This window comes from Microtus pennsylvanicus, chromosome 9, assembly GCF_037038515.1.
Source record: "Microtus pennsylvanicus isolate mMicPen1 chromosome 9, mMicPen1.hap1, whole genome shotgun sequence".
Lineage (NCBI taxonomy): Eukaryota > Metazoa > Chordata > Mammalia > Rodentia > Cricetidae > Microtus > Microtus pennsylvanicus.
Window position 1 is genome coordinate 6,926,231 of NC_134587.1, and position 21,990 is coordinate 6,948,220.

Here is a 21,990-nt window from a genome sequence, read left to right on the forward strand (position 1 = left end):
TGTCCCTCTGTTTAATACCCACAATGAATTTTGGGCAAATTTTGTTATTGTATATGGTTATTTGAGACTTAATTTAAATTTGAGTACTGTAACTTAGTGGAACTTTGGCTAAAAAAAGCCAAAATTGTCTCATTAATAAGACTCAAGTCAGAGGAAATGCATGCCCTTGATTTAAGTTTTTCTTTGACAATGTGTGAAGGATGACAGTTGGAGAAAATGTTGTAATAATTGTCCCCTTTCTTTCAATGCTTTTTTTTTTTCAGAAAAACCAAGCCCACCAGAAAAGCTTGGAGTAACCAGTGTCTCCAAAGACAGTGTTTCGCTGAGCTGGCTGAAGCCAGAACACGATGGTGGAAGCAGAGTGGTACATTATGTCGTCGAAGCACTAGAGAAAGGCCAGAAAAACTGGGTTAAATGTGCAGTGGTAAAGACAACCCATCACGTTGTTTCCAGTCTGAGAGAGGGTCATGAATACTTCTTCCGGGTCTTTGCCGAAAACCAAGCAGGCCTGAGTGACCCAAGAGAGCTCCTGCTTCCTGTTCTCATAAAGGATCAGCTAGGTATAGCTAACTTTATGCCTATTCCTGCATTCAGGTAACTTAATGTTTTTAGGCAATTTTTTTTCACCTTTATGTTCCGTACTTCTATTTCTTCAGAGCCACCTGAAATTGATATGAAGAATTTCCCAAGTCACACAGTGTATGTTAGAGCTGGCTCCAATCTTAAAGTTGACATCCCCATTTCTGGAAAGCCGCTCCCCAAAGTGACCTTATCAAGAGATGGTGTACCCCTGAAGGCGACCATGAGGTTTAACACTGAGATTACTGCTGAGAACCTGACCATCAATCTCAAAGAAAGCGTTACCACTGATGCGGGGCGATATGAGATCACTGCGGCCAACTCCAGCGGAACCACCAAAGCTTTCATTAACATCATTGTGCTGGACAGACCGGGTCCTCCGACTGGCCCTGTGGTCATCAGTGACATCACTGAAGAAAGTGTGACCCTCAGATGGGAGCCACCCAAGTATGATGGTGGAAGCCACGTCACCAACTACATCGTACTGAAGAGAGAAACAAGTACGGCAGTGTGGTCCGAAGTGTCGGCAACGGTGGCAAGAACCATGATTAAAGTCATGAAACTGACCACGGGAGAAGAATACCAGTTCCGAATCAAGGCAGAAAATCGCTTCGGCATCAGTGATCACATCGATTCAGCTTGTATAGTTGTCAAACTGCCATACAGTAAGTTGCTGACCTTACACACCCCAGATTGCTCTTTACTCTATAAATGTGCTAAATGCCTATATTAACCTATGGGTTTTCCCTCTTTCATAGCAACACCTGGGCCACCATCTACACCTTGGGTCTCCAATGTTACTCGGGAAAGCATCACTGTGGGCTGGCATGAACCAGTGTCCAATGGAGGAAATGCAGTCATAGGCTACCACTTGGAAATGAAAGACAGAAACAGTATCTTATGGCAAAAAGCCAACAAAATGATCATCCGTACAACTCACTTCAAAGTCACAACCATCAGTGCCGGGCTTATCTACGAATTCAGGGTGTATGCAGAAAATGCTGCTGGCATTGGAAAACCCAGCCATCCTTCGGAGCCGGTCTTGGCCATCGATGCCTGTGGTATGTATTTGCCAGATGCACTTGTCATGAGAAGAGCAGTTCTGGTAACTTAAAAATGCAAATTTCATGTCTTCAATGAATTGGTCTAAGTGCCACTGACCTGCTTTCTCATGATTGCAGAACCTCCAAGGAATGTTCGGATCACTGATATTTCCAAGAACTCTGTCAACCTTTCATGGCAACAGCCAGCTTTTGATGGAGGAAGCAAGATTACAGGCTACATTGTGGAGAGGCGTGACCTTCCAGATGGGAGATGGACCAAGGCCAGCTTCACCAATGTTATTGAGACTCAATTCACCGTCTCTGGCTTGACACAGAATTCCCAGTATGAATTCCGGGTCTTTGCTAGAAATGCTGTTGGCTCCATCAGCAATCCATCTGAGGTTGTGGGCCCTATCACATGCATTGACTCCTACGGTAAGCGGTTTTCACCCACTGTTTTCTGTAATGACTTTTAACATGTGTCTTAAATAGATGTGGGAGTAAGTACAGACTAGCTGGAATACTTAGGAATATATTCTTCAACCACTTCATATCCCCCACCTTGGTTTCAGGAAAAATGATAAGATTTTGATTATAGGATGTCTAAAGGTCTTTCAAACTTTTAGGATTTTTTTTTGGTTGTCTGAATTGGTGCTTTCATTCTATTTGAAGCTATCAGACTCAATAATAACTCTCAGGTTAACTCACATCAGCACTGCATATTTCTCCTAAGTTCATGAAAGCACACACAGAGTCTTAAAAGATGATGGTATTAGCAGCTCCTACCCCTGACTGGGCAGTTTCCATGAGAGCCCTTCCTCTGTGAAGAATTCACTTCCATAGATTAAAAACACAGATTAATCCACTTTACAAAAGGGAGCCTAAAGCTGGGCAGTGGTGGCACATGCCTTTAATCTCAGCACTTGGGAGGCAGAGGCAGGTGGATCTCTAAGTTCGACACCAGCCTGGTCTACAGGATGAGTTCCAGAGCAGCCAGGGCTACAAAGAGAAATCATGTCTTGGGGGGGAAAAGCCTAAAGCTTAGAATATTTATATAAATTCCCCCAAGGTCAAACAACTCAACAGTGATGAGCAGCCCTCTTTGGGGCTCTCTCTATCTTACCATCAGATCAAAATATAACTGGCCATTCTCAACTAAATGGCATTCAACTAATAATGGCTTAGAAATGAGAATTTCATGACAGTCAACTACCCTGTGGTACCTTGTAATAGCTTTCCGTTTCCAAAAATGGAAGTTTAGCTTCTTCATGTCTGATCAAAAGGATCTACTCGCTTCCTCTTGCTGGAAGTCCCAGGGCCACCCTTTACTAGTCAGGATTTGTGGCACTGTAAGGCCAGTCAAACTTAGTTTTATATCTCAACAATCATGAGTAGTCTGGCGGAGCATCCGTTTAGGGGAGCTATAGTTCTGGGAGTAGAGAAGTCAAGCTTCAAGAAGAACATGAACTGCTCACATCCGGATGGTGGAAAGGAAAAGAAGACAAATGAGAAGCGATCAGAAGTAAAGGAAAGAGTCTAGAGTCAAAGAAAATGTGTGGTGCTATTTCTTCCATAATGGTCTCAACCCTGATCCTGTTTCCATGCAGTTTAGTGTAGATACCCTGAGATCCAGAGTCTGTTCAGTCTGTCTTCCCCATGACGTGAGTGGGCTTAGACCTGCATATCACACATACAACACATGTGCAAACAATTAGCAGACGGTCAGCGGCCTATTTTGAAGTTTCTGCAACTACATTTTTCATCCTGGCAAAATTTCAACTGTCTCTTCCTCTTTTTTCTTGCAGGTGGGCCTGTTATTGACTTGCCTTTAGAGTATACAGAAGTTGTCAAATACAGAGCAGGCACATCTGTGAGGCTCAGAGCTGGTATTTCAGGCAAACCCGAGCCCACGATTGAGTGGTACAAAGACGATAAAGAATTACAAACCAATGCACTGGTATGTGTTGAAAATAGCACTGACCTGGCATCTATACTCATCAAAGATGCCAACCGCCTCAATAGTGGAAGCTACGAATTAAAGCTAAGGAATGCCATGGGTTCCGCCTCCGCCACCATCAGAGTACAGATCCTCGGTAGGTGCTTTAACATGGGCAATGATGCGTTTTGTTTACCTAGAGTGTAGTAATTCAAAGCCGCTCGGGTTTTTAAAGGCCCTCACGTTGTTTTCATCTTTCCCTGGCAGATAAACCAGGACCTCCGGGAGGACCAATTGAGTTTAAGACGGTCACTGCCGAAAAGATAACTCTGCTCTGGAGGCCTCCAGCTGATGACGGCGGTGCCAAGATCACTCACTACATCGTGGAAAAACGTGAAACAAGCCGAGTCGTGTGGTCTATGGTGGCTGAAAACCTGGAGGAGTGCATCATTACAACTACCAAAATTATTAAAGGGAACGAGTACATCTTCCGAGTCCGGGCTGTGAACAAATACGGAATTGGCGAGCCGCTGGAATCTGATCCGGTTGTAGCCAAGAATGCTTTTGGTGAGCCGTAGCCTCATTAGAAAACTAAAAGGCATGCAAAATACACTTACAGATATAAGCTATTCTGAGAGCTTGTGTATGCTTTCCTGGAAAGATTTTCTTTTGCATCTCTGCTTGTCTCATTACTGCCCTTTCCACAAGACAGACACTGTCGTTACTACACTGATATTAGACGGAATTTAAAAATGAGAAAGTTGAACCTGTTGAACCTTTAAACTCATCTGTTCTCTCCTTCCTAGTTACACCTGGACCGCCAAGCATACCAGAAGTGACAAAGATGACCAAGAATTCTATGACTGTTGTCTGGAACAGGCCAACTGTAGATGGTGGTAGTGAAATAAACGGCTATTTCCTTGAAAAACGAGACAAGAAGAGTCTGGCCTGGCTTAAAGTACTAAAGGAGACTATCCGTGACACCAGACAAAAGGTGACAGGCCTCACTGAAAACAGTGACTATCAATATCGAGTCTGTGCTGTCAACGCCGCTGGAATGGGTCCATTCTCAGAGCCCTCTGACTTCTACAAGGCTGCTGATCCTATTGGTAAGCTCTCACGTACACACATCTCTGGCTGTCTTCTGTGTGACGGAATTGCAGATGTGATTGTGTAATCGCTACGTTGTAATTGACCATTCCAGATCCTCCAGGCCCCCCTGCCAAGATAAGAATTGCAGATTCAACTAAATCATCCATCACTCTTGGCTGGAGTAAACCTGTCTACGACGGGGGCAGCGACGTCACTGGCTATGTTGTTGAGATGAGACAAGGAGAGGAGGAGGAATGGGCTATTGTCTCCACCAGGGGAGAGGTCAGAACGACAGAATATGTGGTCTCTAACCTAAAGCCTGGAGTCGATTACTATTTCCAAGTATCAGCGGTAAACTGTGCTGGCCAAGGAGAACCCATCACAATGACTGAGCCTGTCCAGGCTAAAGACATCCTTGGTACGTACATCCACTGTGGTGATTTTGTGTGTCTTACTAAGAGTTCCAGGCAAAGACTCATTGTCTTTTAAAAATCACTGTAAATGTCCATTTTCTGTCTACAGAGGAACCAGAAATTGACCTAGACGTGGCTCTCAGAACATCCGTTATCGCTAAAGCTGGGGAAGATGTACAGATATTGATGCCCTTTAAAGGCAGACCGCCCCCTACTGTCACCTGGAGGAAAGACGAGAAGAATCTTGGCAGTGATGCCAGATACAACATCCAAAACACTGATTCATCTTCCTTACTCATCATCCCTCAAGTCACTCGCAACGACACAGGGAAATACACCCTGACAATAGAAAACGGAGTGGGCCAACCCAAGTCTTCCACTGTGAGCGTGAAAGTACTCGATACACCAGCGGCCTGCCAGAAGCTACAGGTGAAACATGTTTCCCTAGGCACAGCCACGTTGCTATGGGATCCTCCTCTCATTGATGGAGGGTCTCCCGTCATTAACTACGTCATTGAGAAGAGAGATGCCACAAAGAGAACGTGGTCCGTCGTGTCCCACAAGTGTTCCGGCACAGCCTTTAAGGTAACAGACTTATCAGAGAAAACTCCGTTCTTCTTCCGAGTTCTTGCAGAAAATGAAATTGGAATCGGTGAGCCCTGTGAGACTACAGAGCCTGTAAAAGCTGCCGAGGTACCAGCACCTATCCGTGATCTCTCAATGAAAGATTCTACAAAGACATCCGTTGTCCTCAGCTGGACCAAGCCTGACTTTGACGGTGGGAGCATCATCACAGACTACGTTGTGGAAAGGAAAGGAAAAGGTGAACAGGCCTGGTCACATGCTGGCATTAGTAAGACCTGCGAAATCGAGATTGGACAACTTAAAGAGCAGTCGGTCTTGGAATTCCGAGTGGCCGCCAGAAATGAGAAAGGACAGAGCGACCCTGTCACTATTGGGCCACTCACAGTGAAAGAGCTGGTGATAACACCTGAAGTTGACTTGTCAGAAATCCCCGGGGCACAGATATCTGTGCGAATTGGACATAATGTACATCTTGAATTACCTTACAAAGGGAAACCCAAGCCATCCATCAGTTGGCTGAAAGATGGTTTGCCATTGAAAGAAAGTGAATATGTTCGCTTCAGTAAAACAGAAAACAAAATTACCTTGAGCATTAAGAATGTAAAGAAGGAGCACGGAGGGAAATACACCGTTATTCTTGACAATGCAGTATGCAGAAACTCCTTCCCCATTACAATCATTACCCTTGGCCCGCCATCCAAGCCCAAAGGACCCATTCGATTCGATGAAATCAAGGCTGACAGTGCTATCATGTCATGGGATATCCCGGAAGATGATGGAGGAGGAGAAATCACCTGTTACAGCATTGAAAGGCGGGAAGCTTCGCAAACTAACTGGAAGATGGTGTGTTCAAGCGTTGCCAGGACGACTTTCAAAGCTTCCAATCTGGTCAAAGATTCTGAATACCAGTTTAGGGTTAGAGCAGAAAACAGATACGGAGTTAGCGAACCACTCGTCTCAAATCTTATCGTGGCAAAACACCAGTTCAGGATTCCTGGCCCCCCAGGAAAGCCAGTGATATACAACGTGACCTCAGATGGCATGTCACTAACTTGGGATGCGCCAGTTTATGACGGTGGTTCAGAAGTGACTGGATTCCATGTTGAAAGGAAAGAAAGAAACAGCATCCTCTGGCAAAGGGTTAACACATCACCAATATCTGGGAGAGAATACAGAGCTACTGGCTTAATAGAAGGACTGGACTACCAATTCCGTGTATATGCTGAGAATTCGGCTGGCCTAAGCTCACCTAGTGACCCAAGCAAGTTTACATTAGCTGTTTCTCCAGTAGGTAAGTGGCTGTTATTTAAATATATTTACTCTAGCAACCCAATATATTGGCAATATATACATTAAACACTGCTTCTCTTTCAGAGGTCACCCTCTAGGCTCTACCTTCTTGTCATGTCAAGCTAGAGGGATGGTTTTAACTCAGTCTAATAAAGTAATTTAGACCATGAAGCAGAAAGTTGAAATTAGTAGTGCAAGTGTTCCTGCAAGGTTTATCCATGTTGTTTTACTTTCTTGGCAATTAAAAGATGATTACAGATATAGCGGCGCGTTTAACCTCCCTGCAATTTTTTTCAGACCCACCCGGCACTCCTGATTACATCGATGTCACCCGGGAGACCATCACACTTAAGTGGAACCCACCGTTGCGTGACGGGGGAAGCAAGATAGTGGCCTACAGCATTGAGAAACGGCAAGGAAATGATCGCTGGGTCCGATGCAACTTCACGGACGTCAGTGAATGTCAGTACACCGTCACTGGACTCAGTCCTGGGGATCGGTATGAGTTCAGGATAATTGCAAGGAATGCGGTCGGAACCATAAGCCCGCCCTCACAGTCTTCCGGCCTCATCATGACAAGAGATGAGAACGGTAAGCATTGCCAACTGATTTCCATTGTGAGAAAGGGGTATTCACATTTCTAAAGAATGTTTTTGGCTTCCGGACTGTAGAAGGGGACAGAGGTCTTTTTCTATAGGTTAGCTAAGACTGCCATGTGGATTGTAGTGGGCTTTCTCAAATGTAGTTGGACCTTCCTTTGTGGGACCACCAGCTCCTCAATAATGGCATGGAGACAATGTTAATTATGAAAGCTTGGGATTTGGCTTAGGCTTTTCCCCAACTAGATATTAAAGCTCAATGGACCTGCTTTTATTAATCTACATTTTGTCACATGGCTTTTACCTTTCTTCGCTATGGCATGTCCAACTGGCTCCCGGTACTGGCGAAATCCATGTGCCTAGATTCCTGCTCCTCTTCCTCTGTCTTCCAGGAAATCCCATCTATCCTCCTCCTGCCAGCTAGTGACCATTTAGCTGTTTATTAAACCAATCAGAAAGCACCTTGGCAGAAACACACCATCACAGTGTATAAAAAGATTATCCCACAACAGTGGATAAATTTAGTCTCTTTGGGCAGGAAGTGAGACAGGGCTTCTCTGTGAAACAGTCCTGGCTGTCCTGGAACTCACTTTGTAGACCAGGTTGGCCTCGAACTCAAAGATCCACCTGCCTCTGCCTCTCAAGTGCTGGGATTAAAGGCGTGCACCACCACCATGTGGCAAAATTAAGTCCTTTTTGATATCAGTTATTTTCCACTGTGTCTATCATTTTAAACCATTTCCTTGTAAATATCAAGCATGTGGAAGTGAGGTTTTTAGGCTTGGACTTTTAGCCATTTGGAGTAAAGGAAATGGTTCCCAGGAATAGCTTTCTATCTGTACTAGTTATTCAAATGCAAAATATCTGAAGCTATAAAATCATTACCTGCTTGTGTGATGCTAATGGCCTCTCCCAGGAACTTGCTTGGATTTGTGACGCTATCAGGAAGTAAAGACTGGCTAGCTAGCAAGCATGGCAGTTCTCCTTTGACAAAGGGCAAAGAGTAACAAAGTAACAAGTCAGGAGTAACAATAGGAATAATTTAACAGCAGAGAAATGTTTAATCCTGCAGTCTAAACTCTCAATCACTAGCCTTACTTTCAAAATGGCCTTTGGTGGCAGGGGAATGATTACCTTCCTAGGCTTTATGATATGGTCCTAATGAAAACTATGTTTGTGTATGTCTTTATTAAACCAAATTAATAAGCAATTTCTCCTCTCTTTTGCAGTTCCACCAACAGTAGAGTTTGGCCCCGAGTATTTCGATGGTCTTGTTATTAAGTCTGGAGACAGCCTTAGAATCAAAGCTTTGGTCCATGGGCGACCAGTACCACGAGTAACTTGGTTCAGAGATGGAGTTGAAATTGAGAGGAGAATGAACATGGAAATAACTGATGTTCTCGGCTCAACCAGCCTCTTTGTTAGAGACGCAACTCGAGATCATCGTGGTGTTTATACAGTGGAAGCCAAAAATGTATCTGGTACCACAAAAGCAGAAATTACGGTGAAAGTACAAGGTATTTTAAAATAGTTCAAGATGATTTACGGGACTTGGGTTAGGGAGATGGCTAATTATACTTCAGTGGACAAGACAAACAGCAAGTGATTCTTAAAACGTTTTCTTCCAGATACACCAGGAAAAGTCGTTGGGCCAATACGATTCACGAATATTACTGGTGAGAAGATGACCTTGTGGTGGGATGCCCCGCTCAATGACGGCTGTGCCCCTGTCACCCACTACATCATTGAAAAACGGGAAACCAGCAGACTGGCCTGGGCATTGATTGAGGACAACTGTGAAGCCCACAGCTACACCGCCGTTAAACTCATAACCGGCAATGAATATCAGTTCCGCGTTTCTGCCGTTAACAAGTTTGGTGTTGGCCGGCCACTGGAGTCTGACCCTGTGGTTGCCCAAATACAATACAGTAAGTTTGCGGTTCTACTAAACGGTGTCATGACATAAGATGAACTTTCTAAGCAAATGAATCTAACTGATTTCCCCCTTTTATAGCTGTTCCGGATGCCCCTGGAATTCCCGAACCTAGCAATGTCACAGGCAATAGCATCACCCTGACTTGGACGAGGCCAGAATCAGATGGCGGCAATGAGATTCAACACTACATCCTTGAAAGACGAGAAAAGAAAAGCACAAGATGGGTGAAAGTGATCAGCAAACGACCCATTTCTGAGACAAGATTCAAAGTCACTGGCCTGGTGGAAGGCAACGAGTATGAATTCCATGTCATGGCTGAGAACGCGGCTGGGATTGGGCCAGCAAGTGGAATCTCAAGACTGATCAAATGCCGAGAGCCTGTTAACCCGCCAAGTGCCCCCGCGGTGGTCAAAGTGACAGACACATCCAAGACAACCGTGAGCTTAGAATGGGCCAAGCCGGTCTTTGACGGTGGGATGGAAATAATTGGGTACATAATAGAGATGTGCAAAGCTGACTTAGGGGACTGGCAGAAAGTAAACACAGAGCCCTGCGTGAAAACAAGATACACAGTCACTGATCTCGAAGCAGGTGAAGAATACAAATTCCGGGTCAGCGCTATCAACGGTGCCGGGAAAGGAGACAGCTGCGAGGTAACCGGTACTATAAAAGCCGTTGATCGGTTATCCGCTCCTGAGTTAGACATTGACGCCAACTTCAAGCAGACTCATATTGTCAGAGCGGGTGCCAGCATCCGCCTCTTCATCGCCTACCTGGGGAGACCTACTCCTACAGCGGTGTGGAGCAAGCCTGACTCGAACCTGAGCATTCGGGCTGATATCCACACAACAGACTCCTTCAGCACCCTCACCGTGGAAAACTGCAACAGAAACGACGCAGGGAAATACACGTTCACTGTGGAAAACAACAGTGGGAGAAAGTCAATAACGTTCACTGTGAAGGTGCTCGACTCTCCAGGACCACCTGGTCCAATTTCCTTCAAAGATGTGACCCGGGGATCTGCCACACTGATGTGGGATGCCCCTCTCCTTGACGGTGGTGCCCGCATCCATCACTACGTGGTGGAGAAACGAGAAGCCAGTCGCCGCAGCTGGCAGGTCGTCAGTGAAAAGTGCACTCGCCAGATCCTCAAGGTCAGCGACCTGACAGAAGGTGTCCCGTACTATTTCCGTGTTTCCGCTGAGAATGAGTATGGCGTCGGTGAACCCTATGAAATGCAAGAACCAATTGTCGCCACAGAACAGCCTGCCCCGCCCAGGAGACTCGATGTGGTGGACACTAGCAAATCGTCTGCAGTCTTGGCCTGGCTTAAACCTGACCATGACGGAGGCAGTCGGATCACTAGCTACCTGCTTGAGATGAGGCAGAAGGGATCCGACTTCTGGGTTGAAGCTGGTCACACCAAACAGCTGACTTTCACAGTGGAGCGCCTCGTTGAGAACACCGAATATGAATTCCGGGTGAAAGCCAAGAACGACGCTGGCTACAGTGAACCCAGAGAAGCCTTCTCATCTGTCATCATCAAGGAGCCTCAAATTGAGCCCACTGCCGATCTCACCGGAATCACCAATCAGCTCATAACCTGCAAGGCTGGAAGCACATTTACCATTGACGTGCCAATCAGTGGGCGTCCGGCCCCCAAAGTAACATGGAAACTAGAAGAAATGAGACTCAAGGAGACAGATCGAATGAGCATCACCACCACAAAAGACAGGACCACCCTGACAGTAAAGGACAGTATGAGAGGCGACTCTGGCAGGTACTTCCTGACTCTAGAAAACACAGCTGGTGTTAAAACGTTTACCATCACCGTTGTCGTTATTGGAAGACCAGGGCCAGTAACTGGTCCCATCGAGGTCTCATCTGTCTCTGCTGAATCCTGTGTACTATCATGGACCGAACCCAAAGACGACGGAGGCACAGACATCACTAACTACATAGTTGAAAAGCGTGAGTCAGGTACCACAGCCTGGCAGCTTATCAACTCCAGTGTGAAGCGCACTCAGATCAAAGTCACGCACCTCACAAAATACAAAGAATACTGCTTCCGTGTCAGTTCAGAGAACAGATTTGGGGTCAGCAAGCCTCTGGAAACAGCACCAATTGTTGCTGAACATCCATTTGGTAAGAAAAATAAAAACCAAATTTCATAGTCTGTTTAAAATATTTTTAAGTATTTCCACTGAATTTTACAAAACCCTGTTCTTACATATTTCTGTCTTTATTTAGTTCCACCAAGTGCTCCGACCAGACCTGAAGTCTACTATGTGTCTGCCAATGCCATGTCAATTCGCTGGGAAGAACCCTACCACGATGGTGGCAGTAAGATCGTTGGCTACTGGGTTGAGAAGAAGGAGCGTAACACCATCCTTTGGGTGAAGGAAAACAAAGTACCGTGCTTAGAGTGTAACTACAAAGTGACGGGCTTGGTAGAAGGGCTGGAGTATCAGTTCAGAACGTACGCACTCAATGCAGCGGGTGTCAGCAAGGCCAGTGAAGCCTCAAGACCCATCATGGCTCAGAACCCAGTTGGTGCGTACACAGTTCTAAAGGCGTATTTGTTACCATTCCTGGTATTGGAACTCAGCTGTATTTTTAACCTGATTTTGTATCCCTTCTAGATCCCCCGGGTAGACCAGAAGTAACGGATGTCACCAGGTCAACAGTGTCTCTAATCTGGTCGGCCCCGGTGTATGACGGAGGCAGCAAGGTTGTGGGCTACATCGTAGAACGGAAGCCCGTCAGTGAAGTCGGAGATGGTCGCTGGCTGAAGTGTAACTATACCATTGTCTCTGATAACTTCTTCACGGTGACCGCTCTCAGTGAAGGGGACACTTATGAATTCCGTGTCTTGGCCAAGAACGCAGCAGGTGTAATCAGCAAGGGCTCTGAATCCACAGGCCCTGTCACTTGCCGAGATGAATATGGTAAGAAACAGGTCACGTTTCCCTTTGATATTACGGCACGTAAGTGGATCTCTGAGCCGTCAGTCACTCATTCCTATCTATTCCTATTAACAGCTCCACCCAAAGCTGAATTAGACGCCAGGTTACAAGGTGAGCTGGTGACCATCAGAGCAGGTTCAGATCTTGTTCTGGATGCTGCCGTCGGTGGCAAACCCGAACCCAAAATCATCTGGACCAAAGGGGACAAGGAACTAGATCTCTGCGAAAAGGTGTCTCTACAGTACACGGGCAAGCGGGCAACGGCGGTCATCAAATATTGCGACAGAAGCGACAGTGGCAAATACACGTTGACGGTGAAGAATGCCAGTGGGACCAAGTCTGTGTCCGTCATGGTCAAGGTTCTCGGTGCGTATATCAGATGTACTTCTGATGTTACAGAACTTTGAAGGGTGCTGTTCGTCATGACCTGTCCCCCTGCCTGTTTCAGATTCCCCTGGCCCATGTGGCAAACTCACGGTCAGCAGAGTCACCGAGGAGAAGTGCACGTTAGCCTGGAGCCTTCCTCAGGAAGATGGAGGAGCAGAGATAACCCACTACATTGTAGAGAGACGTGAGACCAGCAGGCTCAACTGGGTGATAGTTGAAGGGGAATGCCTGACTCTATCCTACGTGGTCACCAGACTCATCAAGAACAACGAATACACGTTCCGCGTGAGGGCAGTGAACAAATACGGCCTAGGTGTGCCGGTGGAATCGGAGCCGATCGTGGCCAGAAATTCTTTCAGTGAGTATTAACTTCTTAGAACACTTTGGTGATTAAATTGTTAATGGATCGATGAAGAAGGGTGGTCATGCCCACAGTGATTGTGCACAGTTCTGAACATCTTTATTTGCATTAAACACAAACAGCGATTCCATCCCAGCCTGGCATACCCGAAGAGGTGGGAGCTGGCAAAGAGCACATTATTATTCAGTGGACAAAACCCGAATCTGACGGTGGCAATGAGATCAGCAACTACCTGGTAGACAAGCGTGAGAAGAAGAGCTTGCGCTGGACACGTGTCAACAAAGACTACGTGGTGTATGACACCAGACTGAAGGTGACCAGCCTGATGGAAGGTTGTGATTATCAGTTCCGGGTGACGGCAGTGAACGCTGCTGGCAACAGCGAACCCAGCGAAGCCTCCAACTTCATCCGCTGCAGAGAGCCATCATGTGAGTGCTAGACGCAGTTAGCTAACCCAGTGCCAACCAAAACCGGACGGCAGATATTTTCCAATGTCGTATCTCTGGGGACCTCAGAATTATGAAAAGCATACACCTAGTAGAGATTTTCTTACTACTGCAATCTTGAGATAGATATATTACCATTTTAACTTTATTTAATTAGTGGTAATAGCCTTGCTGAACACTGTTGCAGTATTTGTCTGGTTTATCAAAAGCTACAGGTTGTTCTATTACCAGTATGAAAGAGATATACTGTAAGACTCGGAGGAGAGTGGAAAAGTAAGTTCTACTGATAAGCACTGAGAAGGAAAATAGCAAAGTCCCTTTTGAGAAGAGGCTTAGGGGAGCATAAAGTCCCTTATATGGCGATACTAACAAAACCATTATTATATGATCTTCAAAAATAACACAAGGCTTTTACAGCATGTGAGCCCAAGAGCTAAAAGGAGTTGGTCCCTGGGACTGAAGAGGGAAAAGACAGAACCAGATTCCTGCATTCATTAGGAATATAGAGGGGACATGTGATGTTAACCCAGGGAAAGAAGAGCAACTGAGGAAAAGTCCTGGGGAACAAGCTGAGTTAAGAGAGAATATACCACCATTGTTAGCCAAAGTGAGAGAAAGTGATAATGCATCTTAAGGGTTGTCCTAGAGCACTCAAAAAATTAAAATCCTGTTATAATGAGGGACTTGGTAAGCCCTGAACACCTCTGTGAATCTTCAAAACACAATTGTAATTTCAAAATTGTCCTTGTTTGTGCAATGCCTATAATCTCACTTTTAAATTTCAGATACCCCTGGACCACCTTCCGCTCCAAGAGTTGTAGATACCACCAAGCGTAGTATTAGTTTGGCATGGACCAAACCCATGTATGATGGTGGTGCTGACATCATAGGATACGTCCTGGAAATGCAAGAGAAGGACACTGACCAGTGGTGCCGGGTGCATACAAATGCCACAATCAGGAACAACGAATTCACCGTGCCAGACCTTAAAACAGGCCAGAAATACTCCTTCCGGGTTGCTGCCGTGAACGTGAAGGGTGTGAGCGAGTACAGTGAAGCCATTGCCGAAATTGAGCCCGTGGAAAGACTAGGTACGGAACGCAGACGCTTGGACAGGAATTGCCCGCTCATTTTGTCTGGCCATGAATTAATTACATTTTGGTATTGACTTCCCAGAAATACCAGATCTGGAGCTTGCGGATGATCTGAAGAAGACCGTGACTCTCAGGGCTGGAACCACACTGCGCCTGATGGTGTCTGTATCAGGAAGACCATCTCCTGTCATCACGTGGAGCAAGAAAGGCATTGACCTTGCAAACCGGGCCATCATTGACAACACGGAGAGCTACTCTTTACTCATCGTGGACAAAGTTAATCGGTATGATGCTGGAAAGTACACAATTGAAGCTGAAAACCAATCTGGCAAGAAATCAGCAACCATCCTTGTTAAAGTCTATGGTAAGTGGTTTTCTTATGTTGAGCTGAGCTCCGAGTAGAGACCACAAAACAGTACATCTTTGGCATATTGTTGATCGCCTCACTAGAGGATACCTACATTGATTATATTTTCCTACAACAAACAATGAAGAATAACTATGACTTGACTCTTTCCTTCTAATCTGTTTGTTATTTTAGATACTCCCGGTCCCTGTCCTTCAGTGAGCGTTAAGGAAGTTTCCAGAGATTCTGTGACCATCACTTGGGAAATCCCCACCATCGATGGTGGCGCTCCCGTCAGCAATTACATCATTGAGAAGCGAGAAGCTGCCATGAGAGCATTCAAAACAGTAACCACTAAGTGCAGCAAGACTCTTTACCGAATCTCCGGCCTGGTAGAAGGAACCATGTACTACTTCAGAGTGCTTCCAGAAAACATCTATGGCATCGGAGAGCCTTGTGAGACATCAGACGCCGTGCTGATCTCAGAGGTACCCTTGGTGCCCACAAAACTAGAAGTGGTCGATGTCACCAAATCCACTGTCACCCTGGCCTGGGAGAAACCACTCTACGATGGCGGAAGCCGACTCACTGGCTATGTGCTCGAGGCCTGCAAAGCTGGGACTGAGAGGTGGATGAAGGTGGTCACTTTGAAACCCACGGTCTTAGAGCACACTGTCATTTCCTTAAACGAAGGCGAACAGTACTTGTTTAGGGTAAGGGCACAGAATCAGAAAGGTGTGTCAGAACCAAGGGAGATCGTCACAGCTGTGACCGTACAAGACCTCAGAGGTAGGTACCAAATGCCCACATAATAGTAAAACAAATGAAAACATTGATGAGTGGAGACACTTCATCTTCAGAAATCATATGTAAAACTACATGCCTAATTTCTCCCTCACAGTGTTGCCAACAATCGATCTTTCCACAATGCCTCAGAAGACCATCCACGTGCCAGCCGGCAGACCCGTTGAGCTGGTGATACCTATCGCCGGCCGCCCACCTCCTACAGCTTCTTGGTTCTTTGCTGGCTCTAAACTGAGAGAATCAGAGCGTGTCACAGTCGAAACCCACACTAAAGTCACCAAGTTAACCATCCGTGAGACAACTATAAGAGATACTGGAGAATACACGCTCGAACTGAAGAACGTTACTGGAACCACCTCAGAGACCATCAAAGTTATCATTCTTGGTAAGTAGGAACGACAAAGTCACAATTCAGTTGTTGATGGCTAGCCACCGATTTTGATTTGAAGTAAAAAATTCCTCTTCCGGTTTCTCTGTCTTTCACAGACAAGCCTGGTCCACCAACTGGGCCCATCAAGATTGATGAAATCGATGCAACGTCAGTGACCATATCCTGGGAACCGCCCGAATTGGACGGCGGTGCCCCTCTCAGTGGCTATGTGGTGGAGCAACGTGATGCCCATCGTCCGGGGTGGCTGCCAGTTTCTGAGTCAGTCACAAGACCAACATTTAAGTTCACCAGACTCACGGAAGGCAATGAATATGTGTTCCGGGTGGCAGCAACAAACCGCTTCGGGATTGGCTCTTACCTGCAATCGGAGGTCATAGAATGCCGAAGCAGCATCAGTAAGTTCTTCCAGCACTTCCCCTGTATCTGACTCTGAATTTAGTCCCAGTGTGAAGAAAAACAACCTGTAAAATTGGCCTCTGGGTTTTCCTAAGGCTTCTAAGCAGCCTTGCTTGGCAGCTTTCAACAGAGGTAGATTTTCTGAACTTCTTTACTTGGTTGACGAAGTTGAAAAGCAAAAGGAGACTGAGAAAAAAAAAGAGAGGAAGAGAAAACACAAGCAAGGGAGGAGCTAGAGATAAACATACAGGAGAAAGCATAAAATATATGCTTAATAGTTATAAGATTGAAGAAAATAAGATACAGCAAAAATGGGGAAAAAAAACCCACAAAAGTGAAGGCACTGTGAAAATGGTCATTTGCCTTTCATACCACCTAAAATACCAACTAAAACTATAATACACATAAACAGGATTTCTTTGTTCATGTTGTCATATTTCATTTTTTCTCTGTCTTGCTACAGGTATTCCTGGACCTCCAGAGACATTACAGATATTTGACGTCTCCCGTGATGGCATGACACTTACTTGGTATCCACCTGAGGATGACGGTGGCTCCCAAGTGACCGGCTATATTGTGGAGCGTAAAGAAGTAAGGGCGGATCGATGGGTCCGTGTCAATAAAGTACCGGTGACCATGACACGGTACCGCTCCACTGGCCTAATTGAAGGCTTAGAATATGAGCACCGTATTACAGCTATTAATGCAAGAGGGACTGGAAAGCCAAGTCGTCCTTCCAAACCCATCGTTGCCATGGATCCAATCGGTAAATATATTTTGTATAAGCCAGGTTTATTGAGATAGGGTTTTATGTGTTGGAACTCAATTTTCTGAAGTATGGAGTTCTATGAGTTCTGAGGAAAGCAGATTTGGAATTATCACTACAACAAAGCTACAGAATATAGAATACAAAAAAAAAACGTGGAAAACAAAATTGCTAGCAGGCTGTATTTCAACCACACACTGTATTTGTTAGACGACACAGTTATCTGTCAGCTTGCAGCAACTCTAACAAGTACACTCCTTATCCTTGCTCTTCCCAGCTCCACCAGGAAAGCCACAAAATCCCAGAGTTACAGATACAACAAGGACATCAGTCTCCCTGGCCTGGAGTGTTCCAGAAGATGAAGGCGGATCTAAAGTCACGGGATACTTGATTGAAATGCAAAAAGTCGATCAACGCGAATGGACCAAATGTAACACCACCCCAACCAAGATTCGGGAATACACCCTAACACACCTACCTCAGGGCGCAGAATATAGATTCCGTGTCCTAGCTTGTAACGCTGGCGGACCTGGGGAACCTGCTGAGGTACCAGGAACAGTCAAAGTCACAGAGATGCTTGGTAAGATACTTGAGTGTTTACCTGCTGCTGTGAATGCCTTATAACTTGTTACTACTCCTCAATTTAAAAAAAAAAAATTAAATTGTCATCCTTTGTTTTTCCTCAGAATACCCTGACTATGAACTTGATGAAAGATACCAGGAAGGTGTCTTTGTTCGACAAGGTGGAGTCATCAGACTTACCATACCAATCAAAGGAAAACCATTCCCAATATGTAAATGGACCAAGGAAGGTCAAGATATTAGCAAGCGTGCCATGATTGCAACATCTGAAACACACACTGAGCTTGTGATCAAAGAAGCAGACAGAGATGATTCTGGAACCTACGACTTGGTTCTGGAGAACAAATGTGGCAAGAAGACCGTGTACATCAAGGTCAAGGTGATAGGCAGCCCCGACACCCCAGAAGGGCCACTGGAGTATGATGACATACAAGCTCGCTCTGTAAGGGTCAGCTGGAGACCTCCCGCTGATGACGGCGGCGCCGACATCTTGGGCTACGTCCTTGAGAGAAGGGAGGTACCAAAGGCGGCCTGGTATACCATTGACTCCAGAGTCCGGGGCACATCTCTGGTGGTAAAAGGCCTCAAAGAGAATGTGGAATACCATTTCCGTGTCTCGGCAGAAAACCAGTTCGGCATAAGCAAACCCCTGAAATCCGAGGAGCCAGTCGTACCCAAAACACCACTGAGTAAGTGATCTTTCAACCACTACGTTATAAAAGTTGGTTTGTAGGCATCCATTTCTTAAAGCTAGCAGCAGCTCACGAGATCTGAGATCGCACTCTGAGCCGTGTCTACTTCTCACTTGCACTTACAGACCCACCGGAACCACCAAGCAATCCTCCTGAAGTACTTGATGTCACCAAAAGTTCCGTTAGCCTGTCCTGGTCTCGGCCTAAAGATGACGGCGGCTCTCGGGTCACAGGCTACTACATTGAACGCAAGGAGACATCCACTGACAAGTGGGTGAGACACAACAAAACCCAGATCACCACCACCATGTACACGGTCACCGGCCTCGTTCCTGATGCCGAGTATCAGTTCCGTATCATCGCACAGAACGACGTGGGCCTTAGTGAGACCAGCCCTGCTTCTGAGCCAGTTGTTTGTAAAGATCCCTTCGGTGAGTAAAGTGTTTCCAAAGGGGAAGAAAAACCAAAGAAGCAAGTCAGTTTTTGTCCCTGCCTTTTCTTCTTTTTTTTTTACTGCCAGTACATCTAATTCTTTTCTCAATTATCTTATTCAGACAAGCCGAGCCAACCAGGAGAACTTGAGATTCTTTCGATATCCAAAGACAGTGTCACTCTCCAGTGGGAGAAACCTGAGTGTGACGGTGGCAAGGAAATCCTTGGCTACTGGGTGGAATATAGACAGTCCGGGGACAGTGCCTGGAAGAAGAGTAACAAGGAGCGGATCAAGGACAGGCAGTTCACCATCGGGGGTTTGCTAGAGGCTACTGAGTACGAGTTCAGAGTCTTCGCCGAGAATGAGACTGGGCTCAGCCGACCCCGGAGAACGGCTATGTCTGTAAAGACTAAGCTAACATGTAAGTAGCCTACCGCTCTCTGTTAGAAACGGAACCTGGTGAAACTAACTCTTCGTCTATTCCCAGCTAAACTGACAGACTTTATTGGCGAATGGAGTTAAATCGAGCACTTTGATGGGTACATATGGAATAGCTGATCAATCTGACCAGAAGCCACCCTGGCTACAAAATGCCAGCAGGAGATGTTAGGGAGGACGAACTAGGCATTTTCCTGCAACAGTTTCTCCCTCTGACGCAATCAGCTTTTTGGTTTTGTTAGGTTAACAAGCATGCATCACGTGCCTAAATCTAAATCAGGGCAAGAAAACTGTAAGCTTGTCCCGAGAGTTCTTACTCCCTCCAAACCTCATGATACACCCTTAATGCCCTCCCAACCAGTATAAAAAATGTGCCAGTATGATATGATGTGCTCGCTGATCCCCCACTTTCCACCTTATCCTAGAAAACTAGCTTATAGGAACCATTGATGTACATCATAGCATCTATTACAGTGCTAATCAATAGGATGATCCGTTGCTGATGTGCACAGATCACACATTCAGTAGTAATGATGCATTTCACATCATCTTTCACCATGTGCAGCTGGAGAAGCCCCGGGAGTGCGCAAAGAAATGGCCGATGTGACCACCAAATTAGGCGAAGCTGCTCAGCTCTCATGCCAGATAGTGGGAAGGCCCCTCCCTGACATTAAATGGTTCCGGTTTGGTAAAGAGCTCATCCAGAGCCGCAAGTACAAAATGTCATCAGATGGGCGCACGCATACTCTGACGGTAATGACGGAAGAACAAGAAGACGAAGGCGTCTACACCTGCGTGGCTACAAACGAAGTCGGAGAAGTGGAAACCAGCAGTAAGCTGCTTCTCCAAGCAGCCCCGCAGTTCCACCCCGGTTACCCACTGAAAGAGAAGTATTACGGCGCGGTGGGCTCTACACTTCGGCTCCACGTCATGTACATCGGTCGCCCAGTACCTGCCATGACGTGGTTCCACGGCCAGAAACTTCTGCAGAACTCAGAAAACATTACAATTGAAAACACTGAGCACTACACCCATCTGGTCATGAAGAACGTCCAACGTAAGACCCACGCTGGCAAATACAAGGTTCAGCTCAGCAATGCCTTTGGGACAGTTGACGCCACCCTGGATGTGGAAATACAAGGTACTTAGCGCTTGCTTTTGATAACTTTCTTTCCCAAGGTAGTAAGAAGCACACGGTGAGACCCACTACAATGTGCCCTCTCTCAACAGATAAACCAGACAAACCTACAGGACCGATCGTGATTGAGGCACTCCTGAAGAACTCTGTGGTCATCAGCTGGAAACCGCCTGCTGATGACGGCGGCTCCTGGATCACCAATTACGTGGTGGAGAAATGTGAGGCCAAGGAAGGGGCTGAATGGCAATTGGTGTCTTCAGCCATCTCTGTGACAACCTGTAGAATTGTGAACCTCACAGAAAACGCCGGCTATTATTTCCGGGTCTCAGCTCAGAACACCTTTGGCATCAGTGAGCCACTAGAGGTGGCCTCCATTGTGATCATCAAGAGTCCATTTGGTAAGCACGACCCGGCCTCTAGCTCTTCTAACTGGGTGGTAAAAGTTTGTCCCCATTAAATCGTTTGAGCAGAAATAAAGTTGGAGAGGAAACTGAAGACCCAGGGGTAAAGTATACTGTCTTTCTTTCGCTGTAATCGGATGTTCCTATATCTTAAAGGAGAACGTGTGTATCCTATTCTATTCCCTTCTTTGTAGCTGCACAGAACATTGGAGTAATTATTTAAAATGGGATTTAAAACAATAGCTATTTTAAACACGACAAATCTTTCTATTTTTTAACAGAAAAGCCGAGTGTTCCTGGTAGACCAACCATCACTGCTGTCACCAAGGATTCTTGTGTTGTGGCTTGGAAGCCACCCGCAAGCGACGGAGGTGCAAAGATCAGGAACTACTACCTTGAGAAGCGTGAGAAGAAGCAAAACAAGTGGATTGCGGTGACCACGGAAGAAATCCGAGAAACCGTCTTCTCCGTGCAAAACCTTATTGAAGGTCTTGAGTATGAGTTCCGCGTCAAATGTGAAAACCTGGGTGGAGAGAGCGAATGGAGCGAGATTTCAGAGCCGGTCACCCCGAAATCCGACGTCCCAATTCAGGCTCCGCACTTCAAGGAGGAGCTGAGAAACCTGAATGTCCGCTATCAGAGCAATGCCACTTTGGTCTGCAAGGTGACCGGTCATCCAAAGCCCATTGTGAAATGGTACAGACAAGGCAAAGAGATCATCGCCGATGGGCTCAAGTACAGAATTCAGGAGTTTAAGGGGGGTTACCACCAGCTCATCATTGCCAGCGTCACAGACGACGATGCCACAGTTTACCAAGTCAGAGCCACCAACCAAGGGGGATCCGTGTCTGGCACCGCCTCCTTGGAAGTGGAAGG

General features: G+C 46.1%; 1 protein-coding gene across 4 annotated transcripts in view; it reads left to right on the forward strand.

Moving 5' to 3' along the window:
- The window catches only part of Ttn (titin), a 271,242-nt gene that overhangs the window by 239,105 nt on the left and 10,147 nt on the right, over positions 1–21,990 (forward strand). For all 4 annotated transcript variants that reach the window (XM_075984819.1, XM_075984820.1, XM_075984821.1 and 1 more), the window contains 31 exons: positions 264–560; positions 657–1,244; positions 1,338–1,640; positions 1,761–2,057; positions 3,428–3,715; positions 3,826–4,125; positions 4,365–4,667; positions 4,763–5,068; positions 5,173–6,939; positions 7,236–7,529; positions 8,767–9,054; positions 9,166–9,465; positions 9,552–11,618; positions 11,724–12,026; positions 12,116–12,421; positions 12,515–12,805; positions 12,888–13,184; positions 13,310–13,615; positions 14,419–14,724; positions 14,810–15,091; positions 15,269–15,862; positions 15,975–16,262; positions 16,364–16,663; positions 17,128–17,430; positions 17,708–18,010; positions 18,117–18,701; positions 18,830–19,135; positions 19,259–19,558; positions 20,141–20,716; positions 20,806–21,111; positions 21,396–21,989. In XM_075984819.1, the coding sequence (XP_075840934.1) occupies positions 264–560; positions 657–1,244; positions 1,338–1,640; positions 1,761–2,057; positions 3,428–3,715; positions 3,826–4,125; positions 4,365–4,667; positions 4,763–5,068; positions 5,173–6,939; positions 7,236–7,529; positions 8,767–9,054; positions 9,166–9,465; positions 9,552–11,618; positions 11,724–12,026; positions 12,116–12,421; positions 12,515–12,805; positions 12,888–13,184; positions 13,310–13,615; positions 14,419–14,724; positions 14,810–15,091; positions 15,269–15,862; positions 15,975–16,262; positions 16,364–16,663; positions 17,128–17,430; positions 17,708–18,010; positions 18,117–18,701; positions 18,830–19,135; positions 19,259–19,558; positions 20,141–20,716; positions 20,806–21,111; positions 21,396–21,989 (13,944 nt within the window). The remainder of the gene's footprint in view (positions 1–263; positions 561–656; positions 1,245–1,337; positions 1,641–1,760; positions 2,058–3,427; positions 3,716–3,825; positions 4,126–4,364; positions 4,668–4,762; positions 5,069–5,172; positions 6,940–7,235; positions 7,530–8,766; positions 9,055–9,165; positions 9,466–9,551; positions 11,619–11,723; positions 12,027–12,115; positions 12,422–12,514; positions 12,806–12,887; positions 13,185–13,309; positions 13,616–14,418; positions 14,725–14,809; positions 15,092–15,268; positions 15,863–15,974; positions 16,263–16,363; positions 16,664–17,127; positions 17,431–17,707; positions 18,011–18,116; positions 18,702–18,829; positions 19,136–19,258; positions 19,559–20,140; positions 20,717–20,805; positions 21,112–21,395; position 21,990) is intronic.